At 37.7% G+C, this 17,172-nt stretch overlaps 1 protein-coding gene across 1 annotated transcript in view; it reads right to left on the reverse strand.

Moving 5' to 3' along the window:
* Positions 1–6,560: 6,560 nt before the first annotated feature.
* The window catches only part of atf2 (activating transcription factor 2), a 36,841-nt gene continuing 26,229 nt past the window's right edge, over positions 6,561–17,172 (reverse strand). Inside the window, exons 11-12 of the mRNA XM_051119767.1 lie at positions 16,689–16,794; positions 6,561–8,382 (exon numbers count right to left, since the gene is read on the reverse strand). Of these exons, the coding sequence (XP_050975724.1) occupies positions 8,147–8,382; positions 16,689–16,794 (342 nt within the window). The 3' untranslated portion in view covers positions 6,561–8,146. The remainder of the gene's footprint in view (positions 8,383–16,688; positions 16,795–17,172) is intronic.

Below are 17,172 nucleotides of genomic sequence, written 5' to 3' on the forward strand. Positions count from 1 at the left end.
CCACACACGCGCGCGCTCTTCCTCAGGGACTGCAGCCTCCTCATGGCGCGTTACCATGGAGACCCCCTCTCTGTGACGAGATGATGCTGAACACGTCATAACATAAGACACTCATACACTTGCACGTCTAAAACTTTGGGTGTAAAGAATTGATGTTCATATGACTTGCGTGTAAAAATACCTAGAGTTTGTCTTTAAACAGAATAGTAAACAGTATTATTTGGTATAAAAAGGACATAATTATTCATACATTAATATTCCCGTTGATTTGGGCATATTTGGACAATATAACGTTTTGATTACATACAGTTAAAGTCAAATGTTTTTTGTTTGTTTGTTTTGTTTAGTGATAGTTGTTCATGAGTCCCTTGTTTGTCCTGAACAGTTAAACGGCCTGCTGTTCTTCAGAAAAATCCTTCAGGTCCCACAAATTCTTTGGTTTTTCAGCATTTTTGTGTATTTGAACCCTTTCCAACAATGGCTGTATGATTTTGAGGTCCACCTTTTCACACTGAGGACAACTGAGGGACTCATACGCAACTATTACAGAAGGTTCAAACACTATGAGCTGGGGGGTGAAAACTTTTTGAATTTGAAGATCAGGGTAAATTTAACTTATTTTGTCGCATGTAAGTATCTTCTGAAGGGCAGTACTAAATGAAAAAAAGAAAAAGATATTTAGGCAAAATATGAAAAATGTACGCATCTTCATTCTGTTCAAAAGTTTACACCCCCAGCTCTTAATGCATGTTTTTTCCTTCTGGAGCATCAGTGAGTGTTTGAGCCTTCTGTAATAGGCACATATGAGACCTTCCGTTGTCCTCAGTGTGAAAAGATGATTGTTGAAAAGGGTTCAAATACACAAAAATGCTGAAACAAACAAACAGTAGACTCATTAACAACTATCACTAAACAAAACAAACAAACAACAACAACAAAAACAGGATCATTCAGGTAAGAGCACAGTATTATAAATCAAGCGTATGTAAACTTTTGAACGGGTTCATTTTTATGAATTCAACTATTATTTTCTCTTGTGGACTATATGTAAATGTCTTTAATGTGAAATATCTTATTCAGGTCAGTACTAAATAAAAATCAATAATTAACTATGATAATTAACTATAATAACTATAAAAAAAATATTATTTAATTATTATACTAATTAATAAATAATATAATAATTAACATTTTGCAGATTCTGCAAACTTTGGACTTCAACTGTATGTATAAAGAAATTATTTCTTAGTTATAGGCCGACTAAGATCTAAGATCTAACTTTGTACAATAAATCAACACCAAAACTGGTCTGTGACCCAAGTAAACATTATATTGTAAGTAAAGTCTTTATGAATGATGAGTCATTTCTTTCTTGAATGGGTCTGCACTGGTTCAGCTGTATGGAATCAAACAACAACAACAACAACAAAAGCTCTTAATAAAAAAGATCAGTTTTCTTGCCATTATTTTGCCATTTTATTTATTTTTTAAAAAATATTTCACACTTGGTTTGGACTGCAAACTTTTGTAAAATATGACTTCTTTTATTGCATTTTAGATTAATCAGATTTGCTTTTTAGAAATAAATAAGCATGAAGAAATACTTAGCCCTAACCTCCATCAGCGAGGCTTAAAACGTTTATATAGCATACAAATTTATGCATTCACAACCAGTTTGCAGAAAAAAAAATAGTTAGGGCTTCAAATTGCGAGTGTGATTGATAGAGTGTGTTGGATTCAGCAGTTAAAAAGCTGTGTAGAAACACCAACATGAATGAATTATATATGTGACCCACAAAACCAGTCTTAAGGTCTTAAAAAAAAAAAAAAAAAAAAAAAAAATGAGAGAGAGAGAGACATACATCTGAATAAATAACCTTTCCATTGATGTATGGTTTGTTAGGACAGGACAATATTTGGCCGAGATACAACTATTTGAAAATCTGGAATCTGAGGGTGCAATAAAATCTAAATATTGAGAAAATCACCATTAAAATTGTCCAAATGAAGTTCTTAGCAATGCATATTACTAATCAAAAATTCAGCTTTTATATATTTACGGTAGGAAATTTACAAAATATCTTCATGGAACATGACCTTTACTTAATATCCTAATGATTTTTGGCATAAAAGAAAAATAGATCATTTTGACCCATACAATGTATGGGTCTGTGCTGCTTAAGACTAATTTTGTGGTCCAGGGTCACATACATAATTCATATAATTTAGCAAAAAAGGCACAAAAGCTGTGACTGGGGCAAAAGCTTTTCAAAAGGTATATTTTTTGTACCTTTTTACACCAAAGGGTGCATATTAGTACCTAAACTGCACATATTTGTACCTAAATGATGCATAGTATCTTTTCAAAGGGTGCATTCCTTTTTTTTTTTTTTTTTTCTCAGATAATGTACTTCAATAAATAAATACAGATATATGTGAATTTTGAGGTAGGCTAGATAGTGCTGCAAAATGGATATAAAATGCCAAAGCAGTATGCACAGATTTATTCAGTTCATTCATATTGTGCACTTACAGTATGTACAAATGTGTGAGAGTAAGAGCAGTCTTATAAATACATGTCTCAGTATGCCTTCCCCAAATAATATCATGAAACAATATCATTATGTAATTGCAAGCTTTGTCTGTTTAGTCAGCCATGGGATCCCAAAGCACCCTTTGATGCTGTGCTTAAGCTTGTGCCTAGCATTGGTCTGAAGTAAAACAAACTCTTCAATATGTTCCCCAGATGGCCACGTCGCCCTGAACTGACAGAGGTTTAAGTGAGTACACACGCTAACAGGAAGCTCACACAATAGCCACCCAGCGGTTATGCTCAGAGGACATGAGCCCCTGACACTACATTTATTGTTAAGCTCTCATTTCCTGCCGTTGAATAAAAGTAAATACAGTTTTCTTGAATCCGACAAGACTAATACGTGCAAGGCGTGTCGAGTGTAGGATGAAGCGATGGTTATTTTCGACTAAAGACATAGCTCTTCTTTAAGAAATTGCTTGTTCATGTTAAAAGGCATGTGATTGTGCTATACTTAATTTGCTTGTCATAAATAGTAATCTAATTACCAAGAGAAATAAATGGAAATCACAACAAATCTCATAACTGCTTCACAATACACATTGTCATTTTCACTAGTGCATTATTAGTTAATTCCCTTAAATTATTCTATATAAAAACTAAAAGCAATAATGTGCTAAATATAAAAGTACTGGTGACTCAGCTACAATGATTCGGGTTGACATGTATAACCATGACTGGAAAGCTGAGAGTCTCATCAAAGTGAAGACGCTCTCATCCAGAAAGACTGAAAGGTCAGTACATTCACACTCTGAATGTCCATCTCAGTCTCGTCAGGCTAAAGTTCACGGTTGAAAAAAACAAGATGATGAGTGAGCAATAAGTTAACCAAGCGAGTCTGTTCATGAAACTATACACTGATCAAACAGCAGGGGGAGCAGCACCTCTCCTGAGCAAGAATGTCTGACTCGATGAATCGTTCTTTTGAATCGGTTTCTTTAAACGATTCAGCTCACAAATCACGCTGGTTAACCATTTATAAACCACTCCGTAATTAACCGATTCCATATTACCAACTCTTGTAAATTAACTTTTGAATTTTTTGGAATTGCTCAGTTTCTTCTTCTTCTCCAAAATGAATCACATTTTGAGGGCCTAAACATGAAAAAAAAAAAAAATACATACACACACACACACACACACACACACACACACACACACTCATATATACACATATATATATATATATATATATATATATATATATATATATATATTGTAAGCATATTGCATATTTGCTTGGAGTCAATTGCTTTATTTCTGATAATAATGCAATGAAACGTCAAATTGCAGAGTCATATAATTTTTGGTCATGCTGTCATACAAAGAAATGACGAACACAAAAACAAGAGAGGACCAACAAATTATTAATAACTGATTATGTTGTAGTCAGTGTCAGTGCTGCCAAATTAGTGGTATGTTTAGTGACTTCCTCACCCCTTTTGAGACTTTATTCAAAAGCACAGCAACAAAATCAATTTGTTGGACAAACCTTATTTAAAATTACAACATTCTCCCACAGATATATTTGTTTATATAGATCAGTGAACTCTTTAGTGACTGTTTCAGCTTATTTCAGTTGAAAGCAGTTAGCAACACCGATCAGTGTTTTTTTTTTGTCCCCTTTAATATTTTGATGGTTTAAGTGAAATGTAAGGTCATTAAAACCCTCCACACATCATTTCTGGCCACTGTTGTGTTTGGTAGGGTTAGTGTCACAGTATTTAAGACCCTGCTTACCTGCCTTTATGAATCATTTTTATTAACTTAAGACTAAAATTTTACTCTGAGCAACTTTATGCACACGGCCCCTGATATGGGTTTCAGAAGTGAGTGCGGCAAAATGGCTCGATAGCGCCACCTATAAAATTTAAACAGCATGCTCCTCCAGCTATGTTTCACATAGTGTGTACGAAATTCGATAGACACATGTAACACACCAATACCTACCAAAAAGGCCCCCTTATGAAGTCCGAAACCCAACAGTAAGTCTGTCATTTTGAGTTTTCTCCGCAAGTTTTGTGCCGTTTTTGCCATTTTCAGGTGTTGTTTTTAAACAAACTCCTCCTAGACATTTAAACAAATTAACACCAAATTAGGTCAGTGTAATTTAAAGCCGTTTGTAACGTTAAATTGCGAAAAAGTGCGTGTACAATGTCTGATAGGCACCAAAATTCATGTTTGTTAAGAGTCCTGTCCTGAACACATCCATGCCCATATTCAGTTATAGTCACCTGCTCTCAACAAGAAGTGGCATGTTTTACGCACTAACAAACTCCTCCCAGAGATTTAATGATATCAGCATCATATTTGGTCAGTCTACTGTCAGGCCTTTGCAATGCTAAATTTCGAAGATCTTGAGTTTTCGTTAAAGGGTGTGTCTGTGGCAGCCTGACAAAGTTCAGTGTTTCATCATGGAAAAGGAAGTTGCTGTTACACAGACATACAATGTCCGATCTGCCTCAAACTTCATGTTTAATAAGAGTCCTGGCCTGAACACATCTAAAGGCCAATATTCAGTTAAAGTCATAGCGCCACCAGCTGGCAGCAGGAAGTTCGGCACATATAAATGACATATTTCTCATACCACTAAATATGCATATCCCTTATGAAAAAAAAAAAAAACAGCTTAAGTTGGCTGGTTGGCTGGTCTTAGCTGGTTTAAGCTGGAAGTAGCTGGTCTCCCATGTTGGTTTCAGCTACTTGTTCCAGCTGGTCTTCCAGCCTGACCAGCTAAGGAAGTGGCCAAAACCCCTCTAAAACCAGCCTGCTGACCAGCTATGACCAGGTCAGACCAGGCTGGATGACCAGCTAAAACCAGTGAACCACCTTAGGCTGGTTTTAGCTGTTTGTCCTGTTTAAATAAAAATGCCTGGTAACATGAAGGCAAATATAAAACAACTGATTGCAAAAGAAATGTCCGAATACATTAATTTGCAAATCACATTGGACAAGATGATAGAGCAACAAATCTAACATGAGGTAGGCTGACTTAAGTTTAAAACAAAGCTCAATATAACTGGAAATGATATGAACTGTGCATTGTAGTCATTAAGACATAAACACTGCGGTTGCTGGCAAAGTCAGGTGAGAGGGCGATATCTCAAGAGCTAATTTCAGTACGTTGAACTAATTGCTGATAAATGCTTGTCTTTCATGAAGTTCTTCTTACAGATTTTAATTTTACTATACTTGTGGCTAGTGCTCATAATATGAAAGTAAGTTAATGATTACAATGTTATGCCTACTTATGAATCGCAAAGCAAGTACTTTGCACATCTTGCCAGTAGGGTGCAAAGGGGTGGGAAAATTTCCAAAAATCCCTGGAAGATTCCGGGAAAGTTTCCAAAATTTACTGGAAGTTTCCCACCTTTTTGCAACCCTACTTGCCAGCATTCCTTTATGAAAATTAACCATGGCTTTGCTACAAATAACACCAATAAAATCATGGTTAAGTTAAACCATGGTAACCACAAATTAACCATGGTTTTGCTACACTAATCATAGTTTAACCTTGGTATTTGTAGTGAAACTGTGGTTATACAAATGGTAATCAATACGGCACAAAAAACATGGTTACTACACTTTTACTACAATAAAACGTAAGGGTTTTCTTAACGGTTGCTGTTAATGTAGGTTTGACTGATTAGTACTAAAGAAGGACAACTTTCTTTACATTTATACACCCGTTGTTGTGCATTTAAAATTATTATTTTTTTCAATTTACTGTATTTTAAAGAATAAGAAGGTTAAGCTAGGAACTGTCGTAATTACAGTGATGTTTTTTCTTTCAAACATAAATACTGGAATGTCAGTTTGCCCACAAAAACTTACCAGCAAATGAACCGCTTCAGTAAATGCAAGTGTGACAGATTCTCCACCAGATGGCAGAGTTTACAAAGCAAAATATCATTCAAATAAAACACATACAAAACACAGTTTCATCCAATGACAAAATCTACAGAATGACAGAAGCTTTAAATAGCTATTAAAAGATTTATTACAACATTTCATTAATTTATTATAATTTATACATAACTTTCACAAGTTACAAGTTGACCGCCAACACAATAATAATCACATCCTTTTCCAAAGTGGACCTAGTAAATAAGAACAAAACCCCCATTGTAAAGCTGCCATTTCCTGGCTGAAAATCTAAGAGTAACAAGATGTTCAACTGCAACAGAGACATGGTTGAAACACTGGTGTGATTCTCTTAGAGAATTCAGTCATGCAGGTAAGCACAGAACAACCGTCATACAAATTTACCTCTGAAACCAAAATCAAGTCGACTTAAAAGCAGAACGAAATGCAGCAAAGTCTTGTAGAACTACACAGTAGTAAGCCAATAGATTTTAAAGAGAGAAGAGGATGATTGTGAAAGACTTCATCTATTTTTCTTACTTAGTAATTGTCACTAAGCATAACTTAAACTTAAAAAAAAGTTTTATATCCGTCAGAGCAGCTCTGGTTCCTTTTCACGTGTCGAGTTTAATGCTATTAAGAAAGAGTTGCTGAAAACAGTTCCACAGGTTGGCCAGAGAAAGCCTTTTTTAAAGGTTTGTTCGGGTGATTTTCTTTTTTTTTTGTCATCATGATCCTAAGACAAACATAATACCAGTAGAGATCACATACAATGATTTCATCAGAATGGCATATACAATGCTTCCTTAATTACGCTGTAATCAGAAAGACAACCAAAATGAGCTAATGAACTTTCTAAGAGTCAGACACCACAAATACAAAGTCAGCCACTTTGTAAGTAAGCGGAAAAAATCACTTATAAAAAAGCATTAAGGTTCTTATCAAAATAAGTCCATGAAAAGCTCTCAGGCAAGTCTATTTCACTAATTCACCTTCATTGTAATTAAACTGTAAAGCAAACTTGTTATTGTATTTTCAATAACCTGCAACAAATAAACGACCAAATTAATGGCACATATCGAAGCATTTGAAAAGTCAGCATGGTGAATAATGCACTCCTACAATCACTGCCCAATAAACAATCATTCATGTCAGAAAATCTTCCTTTAACATGCCAAGAACCATACAAAACATTCACACAACAACACGTCACTATTTCTAAAAGACTGACGATCAGATTTATCTTAAAGCTACTCCTAAAATCTGCTGGAACTGCTTATGTCAAGCACTTAAAACAACGATCGCTTAAAAACTCCTTCATGTGCAAAATATAAAAGGCGAATAAATTATAAAGTGGCCAATTCTTCCATCTTTAAGCCTCCGATAGTGCTTCAGTACGTCCGTTTCCTCACTACGAATCTGGACACATTGGACTGTTGTGAATCATCCCATCTCCATCCTCAAGTAAATACACCACAAATGGAAAAACCATAAAATGATCAGTACAACTTCTGCATAACCTCCCAAGTGCCTTTCCCCGACTGCTGTACTCACTCTTTGTAAAAATGCGCTGGATTGAAAAGAGCTCAAATGAAGGGGAGACCAGACCGAAATGTTCCAGGGAACATCTCTTATCTCCCTCATTTCAACATGGCTGCCAGGAATCAAAGTGACCAATCAGAGGCCTGATCAGCTTCCTGAAGACTGGGTGTGAGAGGAAGAGGCCCCGCCAACGTGCGAGTCGTCTTCCTCTTCTGTGCTGTGGTCCGCGGCGGGCCCGAGAGCGGGGCCGGACGCGAGCGGCGCTGTGGCTGCTGTGGACGAGCTGACGCCGTTGGATGTGCTGATGGAGCTGTGCTGGATGGCCTCGTTCTGTGGGCTGCTGGGAACAGACATCTCCCCGCAGCTGTCCTCCTTATCCAGCTCTGAAACAGCCACAGACAACAGACATTAGCAGCTCCTAAACACTTGCACACACAGTGCAACACTGTATAAAGCAGTGTTGGTTAAATCTGTTAAATGTTTAAAATAGCGCACTAATATTTGTATGCTGTACAGGTTTGCTGCTGGAAAACCAAATAAATTTGCAAAAATGCACACCGTGTCAAGTGCCTGACTTGACCTTCCAGTATGATGAATGAACCAAAAGAAAGAAAACTTATGCAAAAACAGTATTATTGTGAAATATTACAACAATTTTTCATTTTTTTTCTTTTTAAGACTACTGTTCAAATACCATAAAATGGGTAATACTGTGAAATATTTTTACAATTTAAAATAATTATTTTCTATTTGAATGTATATTTAAAATGTAATTAATTCCTGTGGTCAAAGCTGAATTTTCAGCATCATTTCTCCAGTATTCAGTGTCACATGATCCTTCAGAAATCATTCTAATATACTGATTTGATACTCAAGAAACGTTCTTTTGGTAAAACTGCTGCATTTTATTTGAAAGAAAACTTGTGTAAGATTACAAACGTTTGTATAGCCACTTTTGATCAACTGACTGCGTGCTTAACTTGGACAATTTGTGTGCCACTGTAATGATGTGAAAGCAGCTGGTACACCAGCCTTTCAGACTGTGATGTCTTCCAACCAAATGTGCGCAAACACACAATTAGCGTAATGTGCCACTTTGACCTCCACATGAAAAGAGTTGTAGAAAGCATCAAATAAGGGCAATTTGGTAGCAAAAAAATGGCAAGCGTGCACAATAAACTTAAAACCAATAAATAAAGAGGTATAACATGACATGCCACGGATAGTTTTGATTCTACCTGATTCACAACTGATTCTCTAAATGCACAGAATGGGACGATCTGTCTGTAATCACTGGCTGTGCTACAAAAGGTCAGCAACAGAGGTGATATTAAAGGAGAAGTCCACTTCCAGAGCAAAAATTTACAAAAAATGTACTCACCCCCTTGTCATCCAAGATGTTCATGTCTTTCTTTCTTCAGTCCATAAGAAATTATGTTTCTTGAGGAAAAAAAAATCAGGAATTATCTCCATACAATGGACTTCAATGGTGCCCGTGAGTTTGAACTTCCAAAATGTAGTTTAAATGCAGCTTCAAAGGACTCTAAATGATCCCAGCCGAGGAAGAAGGGTCTGATCTAGAAAAACGATTGGCCATTTTTGAAACAAATTGACAATTTGTATACTTCTTAACCTCAAACGTCCAATTCTTTTTTTCCGGTTCAATATGGTCAATACAATTAGGTTAAAGTTAGGGTAAAACTCCTATTTGCTTTCTTCCCCAACTTCAAGATCGTCCTACATCGCTCCAGAAGTACTGACCCAGTGTTTACAAAGTGAATATGCAAAGAAGATCAAACACCCTTTTCAAAAAAGGTAAAACAGCAATGTAGGACGATTCTGACATTGAAAAGAAGAAAATGAGAATTGAGTTTTTCGACATACCCTAACTGTCATGAACCGGATTACACAAACTACGCATGCGCATCGCAGAGACGAGACAAGACACGCATTTGAGGTTAAAAAGTATATAAATTGTCAATATGATTCGAAAATGACCGATTGTTTTGCTAGGTAATTTTTCGTCCTTTGAAGCTGCATTTAAACTGTATTTTGGAAGTTCAAACCATTGAAGTCCACTATATGGAGACAAATCCTGAAATGTTTTACTCAAGAAACATAATTTCTTATTGAAGAAAGACATGAACATCTTGGATGACAAGGGGGTGAGTAAATTATCTGTACAATTTTGTTCTGGAAGTGAACTTCTCCTTTAATAACAACCATGATATTAAAAAAAAAAAAAAAAAAGACGATCAGAAATCAGATATTTTTGTGTTAAAAATTCACATACAATAATACTGCAAATGTAAAAATGATTTTTTCCATTTTTTTATTTTTATTCTTTTTTAAGAATGTGTCCTCAAAATCTTTTATTAAAATAACTTCCCCTTTTTCTTGCAATGACATCTTGGTTGCATCCGTAATATGGAAAATGCTGCCTTCGGAGGACACATCTCAAGGTAGGAGGGCATTAAGGCATGTTCGAATTTAATGTTAGTTTCAATTCCTTCTGAGATACTGTCATCTGGTCGATTTTTGAAGGCCCCATAGATGTATCCTTTGCTGACATTCCATGATGGTTCAGCAAAAAAATAAAGATGGCACCTGAAAGTTGTGTCTGGAGGTCAGTTTGTGTGTCAACGTATATTTCTGACCATCTTTTTGCACTTTTGATGTTATTTCTACATAGCAAGAAATTAGTATTACAGTAATTAAATAAAAGCTGTCACTCACATAAGATTGTACATTACAGTAAATGACAACAATCAATTTCTGATGGATAACATCAAGTTAGATTTAAACTGGGTAACATTGATAACACAAACTATGTTAAACAGCCAGCAAACCTCTTGTGAATTCTTCTGGCAATGATAATCATGTAGTAAAAACTGATATTGTGCCAACGATTGGCTTCAAAATTGAAACTGTCCAAACTAAAGCTACGTGCTAGTATTCCCATTTATGTCAACGACAGTTGCTCAGCTGGCACATGCCCCTAAAAGTGCCGCCATCTTTGCTTCAGCTTCACCTGACCTGTGATCGCCACGTGACTGATGACTCTCGAGCTGTAGTGTTGACATCTACCGCAAGGCACTAACTGTCTATGCTAAACAGCCAAATCTCTCCCCCCGAGCGACGGCGTGAGACAGAAAGCTCGATTCTGACCCCGCGAACATCCAAAGTTCTCTCGCACCGGATGAGCTGCTGGCATGATTGCGATTAAAGACTTTCCCAGTCCAATGCTTTGTCTTTTATTAATCCCTGTGCTTGCTTTGTAACCTTTAATTAAAGTTACAATGTCATTTTAAACCAACATCATCAGGGTATATTAGAGGCTGTAGCGTGCGGCCAGACTCGCGCACCCCTCCCTACGATCCCCTCTCTTTCCTGCCAACTACTGCAGCGACAGATAATTACTGCACCTGATTTTAATGATACACACACAGGAGAGCGGCAGAGATGCGCGGTCCAAATGCCACCAGCTGTTCTGCAGTTGCATTGAATTAATTGGCTCCTGATGAGGAAGAGAATGAAAAAAGGCTTCGGCTCGCACAGAAATGCAGACTACCATGATAATTAATATAGCTAATGAAGCAAGCACCGCTGAAATGGCACTTGGTAATTAATGCAAGGGTATTTGATTGTGCGCGCGGTTCTGATCCACAGTCTGATTTGACTGGGCTCCGATCTGGTGACTCGCAAAACATCTCGACGGCTCCATGCGTGTAAGGTCGAGCTCGGAAATCAGGGTTTTCTCTAATTTTCGGCTTCATGTTCAGGCATCTGTAATTACTCCTAATGGTATTAAGCGGGAAAGGGGGTGATATATTATCATACACAGCATCGCATGCTCTGGAGACCGCTCTCCGCTCACCTCCTCTCGGATCATCTCCGCCGCGAGCAGATGGGCCTCGTGCAATGCCAAACGGAGGCACGGCCTGCCCTGTTTGCAGGGTAGCCTGGGTAATTTTCCCCCCACCTGCTACCAGGGCAGAGAGATTAAGGCCAGAAACATACTTTACCTAAGTACGCAATCACAAATGAAAACGCTTTGCCAAGCAGGATCCCGTCGGCCATATTTTACACCTGTCCCAAGCAGGTACAATGCGATTTTCATATATTTCAAGCCTAACAGACTGTAATGAAGCCAACAAGACGGGCGCGTTCAGGTGACCGAATGAAACCCGCACTGACGTCTGCACTTTTTCACCGTATTAAGACCGTTCTTTGACAGGTGATGACCATCTGCTGCTTCTCCGTCCCGCGATGAATGTGGCACAAGCCGGCGTTGTTTACAAAACCGGCAAAGACGGAACGACGCTCTTCCGCGAGTCTCATTTGCACAGGTGACTAATATATGACCCCTCACGGCGTTGGGTGACATTGGCAGCATAAACAGGATTGAGGAATGGTTTCGATCATCTCCGTACCCTCCTCTACCTCGCGAAGACCTACCAGACGCCTGCAAATGAACCCGCTCCCTGACAACCCAATCTCACCCGACAAGCATCCCGCTCATAATATGCATGAGACCTGTCAGTCAAGCTGCTTAACAATGCCGGCGCATAATGAACTGCACGGCTGCAGCGGCGCATCCCAGTCGCGAAACGGCGCTTCTGTCAGGCTCTCCGCTATAATACACTCATTTTGGAAGCAATCATTGTCAATACAAGTCAGCCTTGGGTTACAAAATGAGCCAGACACACGCACACACAAAGCCAGGGATGTATCGGACAAAGTTATGTATAAAAAGTGCTTACGCACCAGCAGAGCGGCTTGGGCAGCCGTTAAGTTTTAGTGTCGCGGAAGTGCTGCCGGCAGACACGCGCATGCAATCCCACAACCGCTTCTCCGTCCCTGTGACAACAGCTAATTGATATGAAGTGGCTGCATATGGCAGACGAGCCGCAGATCTGCACATTTCACTAGGTGTCATTAAAGCGTAACGGCCGAAGACGCGCGTGTAACAAAAGCAGCCCTCGGTTTCTGAATGCCTCTTTATCACTCATCTTAAAGAGGACAGCACCACATACAGCGGGGATCATTTTGTTAGCGAACATCGCTGTTGTGCAAATATATGAGTCCTCGGCGTTCTGCGGTAATAATGGGACGAGATGAATCTGTTATTTCACACTCAGGGCTAGTTCTTATTCCACTTCACAGTTCATCAAAAACCCAACAGAACACTCATTAGAAGTAACACTCATCTGTTATCTGTTACACACACACAAACATTAACTTTACAACTCATTAAGCAGAGCTGGCAGACTAGAGATATTTGCTCATTTTCAAAGAAATAAGAGAAAAGGCATTCAGTAAGATTGTAAGGAACTGGAAGCAAGCAGAGTATGGCTGTTTGTAAAGCATGCAGTGCCACCTGCTGTTAAAAACTACGCTTAAAGGAGAAGTCATTACGCTAGTTCTTATCTAGCGTAATGAACCGATCATTACGCTAGATAAGACCCTTCTTTTTCAGCTGGGATCGTTTACAACCACATTGGGATCTTTTGAAGCCGCATTTAAACTGCATTTTGGAAATTCAAAATCGGGGCACCATATCAGTCCATTATATGGAGAAAAATCCTGAAATGTTTTCCTCAAAAAACATTTCTTTTCAATAATTTTTTTTTTTTAAGAAAAAAAAAACCATGAACATCTTGGATGACAAGGGGGCGAGTACATTATGTGAATCTTTGTTTTGGAAGTGAACTTCTCCTTTAAGGACCATTCACGCCAAGAACGATAATGATAACTATAACTATAAAGATAACCTAAAAATCGTGTCAAATTTAAGAGAATAGGAAAGTTCACACCACGACTATAACGATAACGATTTAGGGGATCAATATCGTTGGGATCACGTGCTGAGGACATCTACTGGTTAAAGTCGTGTAACAGACAGACAGTTATCGTTCACTGGTGTGGACGCAAATATAGTTACTGTTATAGTTATAGTTATTGTTATCGTTCTTGGTGTGAACAGGCCTTTAGAATCGATTTAGATGCATTCGGAAAATCTCAGAATCATTTCTCGATTCGCGATTCATCGATTTATTTTCCCGCCCTGTTTTTGAAGACACCAACAGTACACATTTTGTGTGTCACCCTTATCCTACCCACCCGTCTGGTCTGGAGTTTCTACTAATGGGTCGACTAACTAACTGCTCTGACTCATTCACTGAGTTCATTCAGTGAAGAATTCATCAAATTAACTCAGTAACAACTAAGTCTGTAAATATTTTTGAACAAACAGTTTATTAAAAGTTATGTACTCGTGATAGCCTCATGGGCAGTGAGTGGTTGCACCTCCACAACAAATCCCAACTCATGCTCCATTCTGGCCCCATTCCAATCTCTGTCCTACTTGGCAAAAATGTGAATTTATACTGCAAGCATTTGCTGAAAAATCTTTTGTACACAATCTACTATGTGACTTCTGTCGTCTGATTGATAGATTATACTTTTAGCAAGTGAAAGTCCTTTTAAGATAATGGTAAAAAGGTTCATTTGTCTGATTTGTAGAATGTCATTTTATTGTTAATAGAGAGTATGCACTTGACGTCACGAAGTGACTGCAGTTACGCTTACTGAGTAGCGGTATTGGTTTTCAGCATGAATGCCACAAAACACACACAAAACACATCTATAATTGGAAACAGAGTACAAATAGAGTTGACAAGAAATCTGTGGTATATTTTTGCAGACTGCCAAAAGGTACAGATAAGAGAAGCAAATGGATCAGAAATGATCAGAAACAACTGGACTCCAGACAGCACAACATGGATTTGCAGATATCATTTTGTGTCAATATGTTGAATTTTGGGGTTCGTTTATTTCCTTCTTAACGCCATTCCAGCATCTATGGCTATATTCATGGCAAGAACCAGTTAATCCATATACAGACGTCAATCCATAGCCTTTACACACATGTCTGGGAACAATTTAGAGTCTTCAATGAACCTAATCTGCATGTCTTTGGGTTGTGGGAGAAAACCGGAGTACCCAGCGTAAACCCACACAAACACAGGGAGAACATGCAAACTCCACACAGAAAGGCCTCCTGTCGGGGCTCGAACCAGGGACCTTCCTGGTGTGGGACAACAGTGCTAACCACCGAGCCACTGTGATGCCCCTTGAATTTTGGGGTAATATAATAATAATAATAATAATAATAATAATAATAATAATAATAATAATAATAATAATAATAATAATAATAATAATAATAATAACTATTATTATTATTATTATTATTATATTATAATACAGGTTTATATTAAGAAAAATAATAAAACAATATAAAACTGATTTAAGTGATCATCCAGATTTAGACCTACCTATATTATATTTATATGAAGCGTTTACCAGCAAATTTGCTTTATGTATTTCCATGCAATGAAATTAAGCACATATAAATGCTATTAATCACGATAACTGACCACATGCCAATATCCATGGATCATTGGTTCTTTGGTAAGTTGTAAAGAACACAGTCAAGTCCATCTGCCTTTCATTTAAAAGGAAAATAATTTATTTTACTTTACACACTTTCACATTTTCCCCTAATAAATCCAATCATGCAGCAGGCTCTTTTGCCACTCAGTCCGGCCAAGTGAGGCACGGTCCAGTGGGAAAGTGACGTCAGTGCGTACCCTCTGTAATATTTCAAGGTGAACACGTACTAGACTGAAGAAACTTAAGTTTACTTTACTCACCGATTCATCTTTTTTTTTTTTTTTTTTTTTTTAGAAAAATGTTAAATATTAATGTTAAAATATGAGCATCAAATGTGATACAACAGATGACCATTGATGACCATTTATTTGTTCATCTCTCAGTAATCATTGTATTGCATTATAATAAAAACTACAGAGCTCTGATCACAAAACTAAGCATTTAATTATCGTCATATTAAAATATGCTGCATTATTAGGAGATACAGAGTGAAAACTAAAATTTTATGCATTTTATGCAAGCTATCAGAATGTCATGTCACTTTTTGGTCATATAAACAACAACACCTGCACCAAATTGAATATTTTTGCATGGTTTGGGCCTCTGAATAAAAATAATGTGCTTTTTTTCCTCCAGTAAGAGCTCCATATTCTTATTTTATCAGAATCAAGTACGATTTTTGTTTTAGAATTTTTTTTTTTTTTCTGACTATTAGTTTTAATTTTGTCAGCCATTTTTTATTTAGCCTCAGTCTTTTAAATTAGTCTTAGTCCTATGTCAAATGTACTTTTTAGTTATTATCATATTTAGTCAAACTTGGCCTGTTTTTGTTTCATCAAGTTTTAGTCAATTGCATTTTAATCTACTTTTAGTCAATGAAAACTCTTTTTCACATTTTTGTCATGCTGTATAATGGTTAAACTGACAAAAATTATTATTATGCTCAAAATTATAATAGCAATGATTGACGTCATTATATTTTTTTCATTTTAAGCACGTCCACCAATAAGCACAAGTCAACAAAATGTCGACTACATGTACAGATTTAAAGGGTTAAGAGCTCTGAATCATGATGCTTTTTAATAAATATCAATGAACCAAAACATATTTTATGGCTGTTGTGATTCATAAGTGCTAAACCTAAAAGCGAGAGCACTGGAGTCTGCTGACGAAGCAAACGGATATGTCTGCCAGTGTGAATGCGCTGTGGTTTGGTGATGAGGTCACTCACGGTGGTATCCTGATTTCTTCTGCAGGAGCGTCACAGGACAGTCTTTATGAGCCAGTAAAAGCTGCTTCAGCTGGGCCACCTCGCTACGCAGAAGAGTCACCTCACTCTGGACAAAAAGAGAGAAAGAAGCACATTAGCCGTCAAGACGAGCAGACTAGTGAGGAATCAACAGAAAGAGATCATTAGCTCTTCTTCATTGAAGCTTTTTTGGGACACAATTATAGCTGCTTAATGGCAGAGTCCCAGGAGAGAGAAACACAGAGAGAGCGCTCCCCTCCGTCAGCGAAACACTGTCGCCCATTCTGGTGAGATTTACTCTCGTCTGCCGTTAGGACTCCCACGGGGCTGTGCTGTTCTGCATGCGCTAAAGACAGGCTGTTTAACAGCGAAGGTGACTTTAACAGGATTTACAGAGAGCCCAACGGGTGCGAAAGAAGGGCACAGCGCCGCAGATTTAAAACCTTAGCTCTGCTCCTCAGAAACA

Source organism: Labeo rohita, chromosome 9, assembly GCF_022985175.1.
Source record: "Labeo rohita strain BAU-BD-2019 chromosome 9, IGBB_LRoh.1.0, whole genome shotgun sequence".
NCBI classification, from domain to species: domain Eukaryota; kingdom Metazoa; phylum Chordata; class Actinopteri; order Cypriniformes; family Cyprinidae; genus Labeo; species Labeo rohita.